We start from the raw sequence: 12,958 nt of genomic DNA, 5'->3' as shown, positions 1-12,958 counted from the left end.
GGACCTTGGAGTCCTGTTGGACAACAACTTATCCATGGGACAGCAATGTGCCCCTGGGGCCAAGAAGGCCAGTGGGATCCTGGGGTGGGCTCCACAGCCGCGACACCCCAGAAACCTTCAGGTTGGTTTGGAAATCTAAACGGCTGCTGCTCTGCCTCGGCTACAACGGGAAGCTCGGCAGAGTGTTCCTGCCTTGGCCAAGCCTCCACTGCCCGGTGCCAGCCAGCACGGAGCTGGCTGGTCCCACCACGCCAGGCTGGCCGGTCCCACCGTCTGGTCCCACCACACGAGGCTGGCCGGTCCCACCACGCCAGGCTGGCCGGTCCCACCACCCTGGGCTGATCGGTCCCTACCTGGTGATCTCCTCCTTCAGCGCAGCGGGGTCCGTGGGGTAAAACTTCACGCGGAAGCACATGGTGAAGGGGGGCTGGGCTGCAGGGAGAACAGAGACCGCGGTCACCAAGTGACAGGGCTTGTCCCCTTCGTCCTCCCGAATAACCCCACACAAGGAGACGGTCAGATACTGCCTGGGGTCTCTCCTGCCCTCCCCGTTACCCACACACACACCCAGCTGCGAGAGGGGCATCGCTGGAGGGACTGGAGGAAATGGAAACACACCTAAAGTGAGGGGAGCGCACACCGCCTGCCCGACCTCTGCTCGCAGCCATACTCACCCCTCATCTGCTTCACAACCGACTTGGTGAATTCCAGCCAATGCTGAAACGGAAAAGAAGGTAATTAAAGCAGATCAGTACCAAATACTTGCAGTTAACAACACTGACTCTTTGGGGCAAAATGAAAGAAACCAAAAAACTGCTCTGCTTGACGTCAAAGCCTGTGCTATGGCAGAGGTGGGAGGGAGAGAGCCCAGGAAACACAAGTCGGGGGCACAGGTGACGTGGTGGGGTGATGGTCCAGAGACCTGTGAGAGGCAGCAGCATCTCGTGCTCCCTGATGGCCCCAGCTTAGCCACGAGGGCAGGACGAGGAAGAGGAGGGTACTCTGGGTGAGAAAACCCACACGAGTTCCTCCAGCTCGCACATCCTGACAGACGCTGAGGACCAGGTGCACCCTGGCCCCCCCCTGCCCGTGGCTGCAGCACAAGACTCAGCCCCAGCTCTGGCAGAGGAGGTGGGAAGGGGTGGGGGGTCTCCCCAGGGTGCTCAGGGCAGCATGAGTGGATGCTCTTCCCATGGACAACACAACGACCTGCCAGGGCACCCACAACCCCCCTTGCTCCACAGCAGGGGCAGGGAGAACTGCTGGGCAGGACCCCCCCATCGCTGCCTAAACCCCATTTTATTGCAGCCCTTTCCCTCAAGCCCCAGCACGGACACGTCTGGTGCCACCGAGCCACACGAAGCCCCATCAGCCAGCCTGGGCACCGAGGGCTCTCACCCTTTGCTTGTCAGGGTCCACAAACCGAATGCCGAAGTAGTCCTTCTCCAGCAGGTTCAGGTGGTGGCAGAGAAGGTCGAACAGGTACTGGCCCTTGGCATCTCTCTGCAAGACAAAGAAACTCATTTACCAAGCAGCAGGAGGAGGAGGGCGGTGGAGCAGAGGAGCTGGGGCACGCTGGGCGGGTGAGGGGTCTGAAACATGTGAAATGACCCCAAGGACGGTGCAAATCCCACCAACTTCCCTGGTGCCACAGAGCCCCCCCGAGAGCTGATGTATCAGCAATGGGATTTACCCAGACCAAGGGTGATGTCGTATATGGAACCCCTTACACAACAGCAATTTAACTACCCCAAAATTTCCCATCCAATTTATAAACAACCACTGTAACCCTGTGCTCACAGACAAGAACCCTGATAATTCACCCATAGCTCAGCAGGGCTGCCCTGTACCTCCGCGGGGGTCTCGCTCCCTGAGGCTCAGCTGACAGTGGGGTCCTCTCAGTCTGTGTCAGGTTTGGGGTCAAAACCAGTATTTTACTTATTTCTGAAAAGCTTAAGCCACGTGCTGCTGCCCTGGGAACCCCCTTGCCGGGGCCCAGGGAGGGAGAGGAGGTGCAATCACGGCAGAGCTGCGTCTCCGCAGATCAAAGGCTGCCTCCTTGGGATAACACAGGATTCTGTGTCCCAACAAACACATTTAATACAAGCATCATCTGATCAAATCATCGCTCAGCAGACCCGGGCTGTGCGATCAGGGAACCCCGTGGGTCTGGCACTAACCCCTTCCCAGCGCTCGGTGCAGTACTGTGAATGTCTCTGCATCTTAAATAAACAGTGCAGAGAGTCCCGGGCTGCACAGTCTGTCCTGCTCGCCCGGCTGCTGCAGCACTGGCCCTCGGCCAGCAGCAATGGGCCGATGGCGTGTCTCGCAGTCAGCAGCAGTAAGGGCTGTGCAGCGCCCAGGGAGGGCTGGGGGACGCGGGGCGTGCGGAGCCCGCTCCGGTTGCGGCCCAGGCAGGAGGGAGGAGAGGGGCAGGCAGCCGGAGCGGCGAGGGAAGAGCATCTCTCTTCCGAGGAGAGGCTGAGGGCGCTGGGGCTGTTCACCCGGCGCTGGGAAAACGGAAGATTCCCATTTCCACCCTCAGATACCGAAACTTGTGTTTCAGCTGCCAGCAGCCGCAGCCAGCCCTGCACGCCGGACCCTCACCGGGGGGGGTTAACGGTGCGGGTCGGTCCCCCCAACCACTCAGGTGAGCTGCATTTGTCGCAGCCCCGCAGCCATCAGCGCAGCCCACTCGTTCCCACCCCAAAGCAGGTCCCCTCTGCCCTGTGCCCCTCCACAGCTGCGCCCGGGGACGTGGAGCAAAGTCCCTCCAGGTTGGCTGCGCGGGGAGCTGCCGGCCAGGCTCACCAGCACACCGTGGTCACTGCCACCAGCCTCCTGGGAAATGAGGCTGCTCATTTATGAGCCCAAATACAGATTCAGGTGCCAAACTTGGAAACCCGTGGCCTGGATTGTGCTTTATTACCAGGCTAATTGAGGCTCCGCTGCATCATCCATCACTGTCAAGCACAACCACCGCCCGGTACAGGCTGTGCGCCCGGCTCAGGGACAAGGGCACGGGACAAAACGGGGTAAGGGAGCCTGCCAGAACCCAAATCCCTCGTCCTGAGTTACAGCAACTTACTGCTCTTTCATTAAATACTATTAATTTTTTCAGCGAGGACCGAAGCAGCAACACGGAGCTTGAGAAGAGAGAAACTGCAGCAGCATCTTCTGAGCAGCAGAATCCCAGAATCACTGAGGTTGGAAGAGCCCTCTGGGCTCATCGAGTCCAACCATTGCCCTGACACCACCATGGCAACTAGACCAGGGCACTAAGTGCCATGGCCAGGCTTTTCTTCAACCCCTCCAGAGATGGTGACTCCACCACCTCCCTGGGCAGCCCCTTCCAATGGCTAATGACCCTTGCTGAGAAGAAATGCTTCACCTGAGCCTTGCTCACCTGTCAGGCACGAAACACCCTTCCCAGAACAGCTGCTACGTGCATGAGGAAGACTGGACCTTCTCCTGCATTATATAGAAAATAGTAATACTGATTTTTTCTTTTCTTCCCCTAGAAAAGCTCACTGCGCAGGCTGAACTAAAGGGTAGAGCAGAGGGGCTTTGCCACCGCCAGCACCCCGCGCCCTCCCCTCCCAGAGCCAGCCCTGCAGGGATCCCTGCAGGCTCCTCTCCCTCTCCCTACCCGTGCCCCAAAGCAGCACGAACACCCGCATAACGCTTTCCTCTGCAGTTTTAACACAGAGAAATCACAACGAAGGACACAGCAGACATCCCCCCAGTCCAACAGAACATGGTGAAAGTGCAAAAAAGCAAACGGCATTTCAGGGGGAAAAGCTTTCGCTTTGATCTCTCTAACTTGAATTAAACATATTCCAAATTAATCATCACGAGTACGTCTTTCAGGATATTATCCCAACTGTCTCTACAAATCACAACTTAAAAGAGCTGTCTGTTGCATAATATCGGCTTAAATATTCTACGTTTTGATCTTTATATGTTCTTACAAAATAAGGCTGACATCTGTCTGAAGGTTTGAGGCTGGGCTGTCAGGGCGCAGCAGCCTGACGGGGGGACTGTCACCAGCTGCACCCCAGCACTCCCTGCTCTGCTACGTATAAAAACTCGAGGACCTGCAGATAAGCGCGGGACTGAGCCCAGACACCCCTGGATGCTGTAAGGTGGGGTATGGCCATTATTAATGTCAATTGTGCGACGGAGCAGGACAACACCCTGGGCTGCATCCCCAGCAGCGTGGCCAGCAGGGCGAGGGAGGGGATTCTGCCCCTCTGCTCTGCTCTCCTGAGACCCCCCTGCAGTGCTGCGTCCAGCTCTGGGGCCCCAACAGAAGAAGGACACGGAGCTGTTGGAGCGAGTCCAGAGGAGGCCACGGAGATGCTCCGAGGGCTGGAGCCCCTCTGCTCTGGAGACAGGCTGAGAGAGCTGGGGCTGTTCAGCCTGGAGAAGAGAAGGCTGCGGGGAGACCTTCTAGCACCTTCCAGTGCCTGAAGGGGCTACAGGAAAGCTGGAGAGGGGCTTTTTACAAGGGCATGGGGTGACAGGACGAGGGGGAATGGTTTTAAACTGAAAGAGGGGAGATTGAGATGAGATATTGGGAGGAAATTGTTTCCTGTGAGGGTGGTGAGACCCTGGCCCAGGTTGCCCAGAGCAGCTGTGGCTGCCCCCTCCCTGGCAGTGTTCAAGGCCAGGTTGGATGGGGCTGGGAGCAACCTGGTCTGGTGGAAGGTGTTCCTGCCCGGGGCAGGGGGTTGGGACTGGGTGAGCTTTAAGGTCCCTCCCAACCCAAACCAGTCTGTGATTCTGTGATATGGAGCGTTCACGGTGGAGGCTGGTTTGCAGACGCAGTGGCTGTGCCAGGAGCCAGCGCGGCCGTGCCGATGCTGGGCTGCTGCTCCCAGCGCAGAGCTGCGGAGGAGAACACGGCTCGCCAGCCCTGCCGTACCACACCGAATCCCTCTCATTCTCACTAGCCCCTAGTTTTGCCCGGTCTCGTGTTAAACCAGACGAAACCGGGCCGCCCCTCGCAGAGGGCTGCACCATGGCACAGGCAGACAGAAAACCTCAAACCTGAATTTCTCCTGGCAGGGCACAGCCCACGGGACGAGGGACCCCAACCGGCCCTGGGGCTGTGGGAAAACACTGCTCACCCGGAGCAGTGCTGGCCACCACCAGCCCCAGCCCGACCCTGCCAGCCCCAGCCCGACCCTGCCAGCCCCCCAGCCCCACCACAACGTCAGCACTTCTGGAGCTGCCACGGCGATTACCCCGCAGCCGCTTCAGCACAGGATTTACGGCAGAAATAGCAGCAGTTGAAAGCGGCTCCTTTCTGTGCTATTTGGCTTGGAAATCTCCTCGTGGGGCTGGCCGTTCCTCCCTGCTTCCTGAGCTTTGGAGAAGATTATTTTTTTAAAAGAAACTATCAAAAAAAAGTCTATTTTACAAAGTGAAGTTTAAGCTTAAGTCTCTTTGGCAGCAACATCTGAGCTGGGAGAGATCAAAGACCCGCCAGCTCCTCTGCCAACGTGACGAGCTTTTCGCTAGCAATTTGATTGCAATATTGTGGTTTAAATGCTTCATGTTCAAAATTCAGCATTGTACCAGAAGAGCCTGGGATTTATTATCCCTCGGACAAAGTTAATGTTCACTGTGCAGGCAGGGCGAAGTCCTAACTGACAGCTCTCAGCCCTCAAAGTAAGCTGGCATCTCATCCGAGCTGCGGCACGAGGAGGAAATGGGCAAAAATACCCCTGAGAATATTCATTTCCAGGCAGGGAACCAGCAGCTCAGAAATCCGTGCCCGTGCCCGGGGCAGAGTGCTCCATCTGCGAGCCTCTAACAGGGCGCGTCACCCGCAATGACCCCTCTGTCCCTACGGCCCCCCAAGAGGGGCTGCAGAGGGGCAGGAGCAGCCTCAGCGCCAGCCCGGAGGGTCCCCACCGATGGGGGTGGGTGTCCCCCACCAGAAAGCAGCAGCATTATTATTATTATTGGCTATTTTGATGTATTATTATTGGCTATTTCGCTGCTATTGCACCAGCTGATGCACTGGCTCCGTGTAAGCAGGGCACTGGGTGCCTGCCCAGGCTGCACGGCACCGGACCCTGCAGTGATGAGGAGGGGAGGGGGTCACCCACCCTGCCCAGGACACCCCCGACTCAGACACACGGAGAACCCCGCCGTCAGCGAGAGCTCAGCAAAAGGCTGCCGAGCTCGAGCGTGCTGCAGGCTCCAACCCGTTTCCAGAAATGACTGAGCAACACCAGGGAGCCACAGTGTCACACAAAGCCCCCGGGAAGCTGCTCTCAGAGCCATCGGTGAAGCATCAGGAGAGCACCAAGGGACCGCTCCCAGGAATGGTCCCTTGGCTTCTGAGAAGACGCAGTGGGGGACGAGCCCTGAGCTCGAGCAGCCCGGTGCAGCGGGGAGCAGAGGGGTGGGCGCTGGCGCGTTTCCAGTCAAAGCCCTGAGCCCCGGTGCCGCAGCGACCGGGAAGGATGTTGGAGCGAGTCCAGAGGAGGGCAACCAAGCTGGGGAAGGGTCTGGAGGGTCTGAGCTACAAGGAATGGCTGAGGAAGCTGGGGGTGTTTAGCCTGGAGAAGAGGAGGCTCAGAGGTGACCTTAGTGCAGTCTACAACTACCTGAAGGGAGGTTGTAGCGCAGTGGGAGTCGGCCTCTTCTCCCAGGCAACCAGAGCTAGGACAAGAGGACACAGCCTCAAGCTTCGCCAGGGGAGGTTCAGGTTGGCCATTAGGAAGCATTTCTTCTCAGCAAGGGTCATTAGCCATTGGAAGGGGCTGCCCAGGGAGGTGGTGGAGTCACCATCTCTGGACGGGTTTAAGAAAAGCCTGGACATGGCCCTTAGTGCCCTGGTCTAGTTGCCATGGTGGTGTCAGGGCAATGGTTGGACTCGATGAGCCCAGAGGGCTCTTCCAACCTCAGTGATTCTGTGATTCTGAGGGGTGATGGCAAGAGGGGAAGGATTTTTCCTGGGGGGATGCTGCAGATGGCTTCCAAAGGCAGCCCCAGCGCGGGGAAAAAGGAGGATAAAAGGCCGTGGAGAACCAGGTGGCTGGGGAGGACTTGGAACAGGGATACGCGGATCCTGAGGAGCACCGGCCCCCAACAGCGAGGTGCTGGGATGCACTGGTGCCTGGACCCCAGCGAGCCCACCCTGCCCTGGGCCACCATGTGCCAAACAAACAGGTCTCCATGAAACGCACAAAAAGCCCGTTCAGCAAAGGTGGTACCAGGAGCAGAGTCGTCTGCTGAGCAAAGGGCAGCTGCAAGAAGTGAAGTGGGAAATGCAGAGCAGTGCCCTGACAGCCCCAGCTCCCAGCCCCCCACGGCCACCCGGCCCCCCAGAGGAGACGAAGGGCGAGGAGAAGGGTTTTACATAACATGGAATGTAATCCTGCTATATTTATAGCGTATGCATTTCAGTATTAATTCCCTGTTATCTGTAATCCTTCCTCCTAGCTGACACAGTAATTTCTGTCTTCGAGACTTATCCGAGGAGTTTGCTCCAGAAGTTTATAAAGCTTGAGAAGGAAAGTTCCTAATGAAGCGGCTCTTGGAGCCTTAAACTCCAGATTATCGATTCCTTGTTTTAATCCACAAGCAGGTTTTCAAAAACCTTTGACGCGCTGGTGTATGCGAAAGGTCCTTCACGGCTCTGCATCACTGAATTTCAGCTGCTGATATTTCTGCTCATGTCCCCATTTAGGAAAGAACTTAAAGCCCATCCAGTTCCAACCCCCTGCCACAGGCAGGGACACCTTCCACCAGCCCAGGTTGCTCCCAGCCCCATCCAACCTGGCCTTGAACACTGCCAGGGAGGGGGCTGCCAGCACACACGAGACCCCAGCCAGGGGACAGGGTGCCAGCCACCGCCGGCTGCCGCCTTCTACACAAACCAAAACGAACCCCAGCAGTTCCCCCAGACACGGCGCCTGCTCAGGCTCCAGCCCTGCCGCCTCGGTGCCGGCGACGGGGCCATCTGTTTGCTGTTCTCACAGCAAAATATTCCTCAGCGAGTCCCGGTTAAGAACACATATGGCACGAGTGTCTGCCAGAACGGCGAATTTAGCACCATTCAAATATTTATCATGGAATAAATACAGGGGCTTTTAAAAATTAATTAAAGGAAAAAAATACTTAATTTTTCAGAACGATCCTAAGCAGCGCTGCAGTCACCCGCAGCTCCCTGGCGAGGCTGCACGGAGCAGCAGGGGTGACCCCCCGCAGCAGGACCCCATCGACCCCACAGCAAGGGACGTTATCACCCAGTAATGGCAACGTGTCCCTGTGACACCTCTGAGCCCTGGAGCTGTATTTAATTGTTAAATGAAGACTCCATTGTTACTTCTAATTATTTTTAGCCCAATCCGGACAAGCTCCGTTAAAAGGACGGGGGATTCAGCTGGCTCACCCCAAACCCCACTGCGGGGTGCTGCTCGGGGCTGCGGGAGCCGGGCGCTCTGCTCCAGCTCCAGCATCCACCCGCCCGAAGCCGCAGTGCCCGATGTGTACCTCGTGCTTCTGCTGGGAAGGGGGGCGAGCGCCTTCCGTGACTCCGTGGACCCCCCGGCTCTGCGGGGTCAGCAGCCGCAGGCAGCACAGGCAGCAAACCGCCGCGGTGCCCGTGAAAGCTCCGACTCCTCCGCACCATCCCCGGCGCAGCCACACAGGGCTCGAGTGGGTCCATGTGTGAAGATGGTGACTCCCCCACCTCCCTGGGCAGCCCCTTCCAGTGTCTAATGACATTTCCTCCATCCCTCCTGACACCAGCCAGCGCAAGGCAGGACGTCCCCATCTGCTAATTATGGCCTGGGGTGATGAGGTCCTCGCTGGCATCAGTGTGGGTCCTGCCGCAGAGCCTTCGAGAGGATGCTCCCAGCCTCCTCCAGCCCCACACAGCTCTCCAGCAACCCACACATTAAGTCCCACGGACTGAAGACACGCCACCTTACATTTTGCTACTCATTGCTACTGTATAACTTGTATGAATTAAATTTAGAATTTATAAGTCTATAATTTAGAGGCACTGAACACCTCCCTCCATAAAACCAAATTGGTTTTTCCGATAACTCAAGTAATTTTTTTCATTCAGGCAAGCCTGGAGTGGCTCCATGTGCGCTCGTGTTTAAATTGGCACTCTTCCCCATTAGCATGCACAAGATCCTTGGTGCAACTAATTCTGGTATGTATTATTTAGAGGCTGATAAACATGTTCATAGTAATCCCGTGATGAGGAATAGTGCCTTGTCTCAAGGTAAGCCCCACGTGCTGCGTACGAGAGAGAGACTTTTCACACAAGTTGTGATGTTTGTAGCACATAGGAACTAAAAGTGATGGGACGAGAGGAAACGGCCTCAAGTTGTGCCAGGGGAGGTTTAGGTTGGAGATCAGGGGCAATTTCTTCCCCAAAGGGTTGTCAAGCGCTGGCACAGGCTGCCCAGGGCAGTGGTGGAGTCCCCATCCCTGGGGGGATTTAAAAGCCGTGTAGATGTGGTGCTGAGGGACAGGGGTTAGTGGTGGCCTTGGCAGTGCTGGGGTAACGGTTGGACTCTGATCTCAAAGGTCCTTCCCAACCAAACTGATTCTGTGATTCTAAAACTGCTTTAGCGACAGCTTCCCTCGCGACGGCTGCGTGAGCAAGCGAACGGCGGAGCTGCCGGGTTTTGCTTCTGCAAACGGGATCACTGCACTTCTAAACTCAAATGAAACCAAGGTCTTGGTGCCCGCCTGCAGACACCCTCTGATCCGCAGGGCAGCGCGAAATGCCACGAGCCTGGCGTCAAGTCATGCTGCACCTGGGCTCGTACAGCTCCGGTCCCTGCGCACACCGGTACCCAGCCCCGTGTGCCCAGGGGATCCCAGAACCGCCAGCTCAGCGTCCTCCCACTCCAGCAAAGCTGCCTCAGACCCTGTGAAACCGAGCAGCCGCTTGCAGAGGGACGGGCAGCGCTCGCACCAGCTGTGCTGAGCAGCACCCCCGGCACCCACACCGCTGCGACCCCCCGAGAGCTGCTGGGGAAGCCCTGGGGACGCCGGGTTCGGGGCACCCCGAGCCGAGGGCACAGCCTGGGCCCTGCCCGGTGGGGGGATGGGGATCTGCAAGGTCCCACGGGGAATCTCCCTTTCAAATCAGTGTCCTTGTCCAGACCCTGCGGGAGCGAGCTCTGCGCTTTGTGGTCAGTGCTATTGCACACACAACCCATGAAAAATAAAATAAACAACAAAAATAGAAATCCGTGCGTGCTACTCACAGCCACTAAACCAGGCACCTTCGGCTTTCTTGGCAACGTTCCTGCTGAGAAGCTCGCTTCTCTTCCAGCAAGTGAACGCAGCAAAAAGCTCATGGGAGAGAAGAAAGAAGAGCATAAATGGTTCATAAAAAATTTACTTTTGATGAAAGCGAAGCGAGGCGCTGGAAGCGGCACAGGGCGAGAGCTGCTGTGACGCCTGGAGAAGCCGCGGTCCGGCCGGGCTCCTCCTTCGCCCTCCCCTCCACCGTCCTGCTGCGGTGGGACACGGCAGCGGCCCCCCCAAACCGGCCACCCCCCGAGGGTCCCTGCAGCCGCCCCGGACCAACCGCTCGAGTGTTACATCCCGGGGATGGAGCTGCAGACAAGCCCAGGCATCCCAGCGTGGCCAGATAGATGGAACGAGATGTTTAATTGGTTTGTAACGCACAAGCGTCCCCAGACCCTGGGTATCGTGTCATATACACCACTGGAATAATTTGGTGTGAGCAGTTTGACTAACGCCCTGGGCCAGCAGCGTCTGTAAGACCTCGGAGTGAGCAGAGAAGACCCCTGAGCCCAACGTGAGCCCCCCTGCACCCCACGGAGGCCAGCGCCAGGGTCACAGCCTCCCCCACCATTATTAATCAGACGTTCATCTGCGCAGCCTCCAGGATGGAGGGGAGGGGGTACGGCCTGGGCGCCCAGAGACTGAAACAACAGAACCAAAATAAAACAAAATATAAGGGCAAATCCTGAACCCAAACACAAGGCACAAGCCCAAACCCCTGATTCGGAATCAAAACTAAGAGCAGGTTCAAAAGCAATTATAATTAAATCTCCTGGAACTGCAGCTCAAGAATGAAGATCATCAGGGAAGGAGGCGAGGAGCGCGAGCCTCGTGATTAAGGCAAAATGGATCTTATTTGTGCTACAGCAATGACCATATGTGGAACCCTTTTGGGAGACTGTAATCAGTCAGATTAACATGATAACGAACGCTGATTTACCCAGCGACGGGAAGGTCTTTGTCCTCGGAGACATCGCATTGCTCACTGCCTATTTCCAAAGATGACTTTTTTTTTAATAACCACGGATATCACTTGACTGCAAGATTGTTAATCCCCCAAAAGGTGATTTCCTTGGGAGAGGGAGGAGAGCCCCTTTAAGGTGTAAACAATCCACAGCAGAAACTGTCCAATAAATCTGGTACTGCCTTCAGCAGAAAATGACATATAGACGCAAGCGCTGCGTGATGTAAATCTCCACGATGACAACGGCATTGTACCAATAACACCGTGGAATAAACCTTAGCTAACACCCTGAGCAGAGTACCTGCAGTGCCTTTTAGAGAGCCCATCCTTGGTGAGAGCAGCCTCTTGTAGGGCTGGAAAAGCATAAACTGGGGGAAAACGCTGCTTCCCAACACAGGGGTCTGGGGGAGGCTGTGCCAGCACCGGCCTGCCCCGCACAGGGATGCTGCGGGTACCGGGGACGCAGCTCCAGGAGCTGCTCCCCTCTCCCTTTCCCGAGCCAGGGATGCACAATTCGGGGGGTTCGGTGGGCAAACACACTCAGCCTGCGCTCTACTGCCAGCGTCCTCCTCACCACCACCAAGGATGTCACCAAGCCCCCATCACCACCACCAAGGATGTCACCAAGCCCCCATCACCACCACCTTGGCTCGGCCAAGGGGGAGGAAGCTCAGGCAGACGCTGCTGGATGGCTTTGGGATATAGCAAAGACACAGCAGAGAGACCTTTGGCAGGGGAATCCGTCCCCAGCATCACCTCCGAGGAACGAGGGCCCCGTCCCCGCAGGGATGCAGCACAGCAGCCAGCCCCACAGCACACGGACCGGCCGGCCCCTCCGCAGCAGCTGGCAGGGTGGGCACAAAACAGGACCTCGCCAAGGGAAGGGGCACCAGCGCCGGCCCCTTGTCCCCTGAGGCCAAGGCTGGGGGAAGCAGCAGGGGCTCGGGCAGCATCGCCTGTGCCAAGGGGGGAGCTGAGTCTCTGAGTCTCCCCAGCTGTCGGCCCCAGGCACGTTTGATCACAGCTCCGCTCCTCCACTAAACGCTTTACAAGCTTGTCGAGCAGCTGGGTGTCGACTTCAGAGCGCAGCAAAGAGCCTTGTTTTATTCATCAGAAGTCAGAGATAAAACCACGTGCGGATGAGAACTGGTAACGGCGGTGGAGCCCCGCAACTGTTCATCTCACGGTGCCCGCTGCTCCGAGGAGCCGCTCTGGTTTGTACAGGACCGCTGCCCACTTTGCTCCCCACATCACCCAGAGCTGACTTATTTTTCCACCTCTCTCCAAGCAGATTTTTCTCCCTTTATTCAGATTTTTAGGGTGAAAAAGAAGCTGACCTGGAACTGCAGACTGGCTCTCCTGCGCATCACACAGAGCCTGCAAATCCACCAGTTCATTTCTTTTATCATGTAAAGCTCCAGCAGCTCAGGTCCACAGCAAATATTTACTCTGGTTTTCAGAAAAGAAAAGAAAGAAAAACTGCTTTAGCTGACGTGGTTTTATTTCTAAAGGCTGCCTGCTGTAACGTCAGGAACAAGCACCAGAAGCTGCCTATTTGTCATCTCAGCAAGGCCTTTGTTTCGCCTGTGGGTTCAATGTCTCAAAATACATATTCATTTAAATGCAAATTTCTGGTTCCACCTTCAACAAAAGCTTTTGCCAAAACGAATGCTGACCTTTCCCATTGACTCTCCA

At 56.7% G+C, this 12,958-nt stretch overlaps 1 protein-coding gene across 3 annotated transcripts in view; it reads right to left on the bottom strand.

The window, feature by feature from the left end:
* Positions 1-12,958, bottom strand: part of FRMD5 (FERM domain containing 5) — a 76,723-nt gene that overhangs the window by 18,089 nt on the left and 45,676 nt on the right. For 2 of the 3 annotated variants that reach the window (XM_068410280.1, XM_068410282.1), the window contains exons 2-4: positions 1,399-1,503; positions 675-717; positions 354-432 (exon numbers count right to left, since the gene is read on the bottom strand). In XM_068410280.1, coding sequence (XP_068266381.1) covers positions 354-432; positions 675-717; positions 1,399-1,503 — 227 coding nt within the window. The remainder of the gene's footprint in view (positions 1-353; positions 433-674; positions 718-1,398; positions 1,504-12,958) is intronic. The other variant, XM_068410281.1, reaches the window with a different exon arrangement.

This window comes from Nyctibius grandis, chromosome 11 (assembly GCF_013368605.1).
Source record: "Nyctibius grandis isolate bNycGra1 chromosome 11, bNycGra1.pri, whole genome shotgun sequence".
Lineage (NCBI taxonomy): Eukaryota > Metazoa > Chordata > Aves > Nyctibiiformes > Nyctibiidae > Nyctibius > Nyctibius grandis.
The sequence above is the reverse complement of the archived record's forward strand: the minus strand, read 5'-3'. Positions and strand labels throughout refer to the sequence as shown.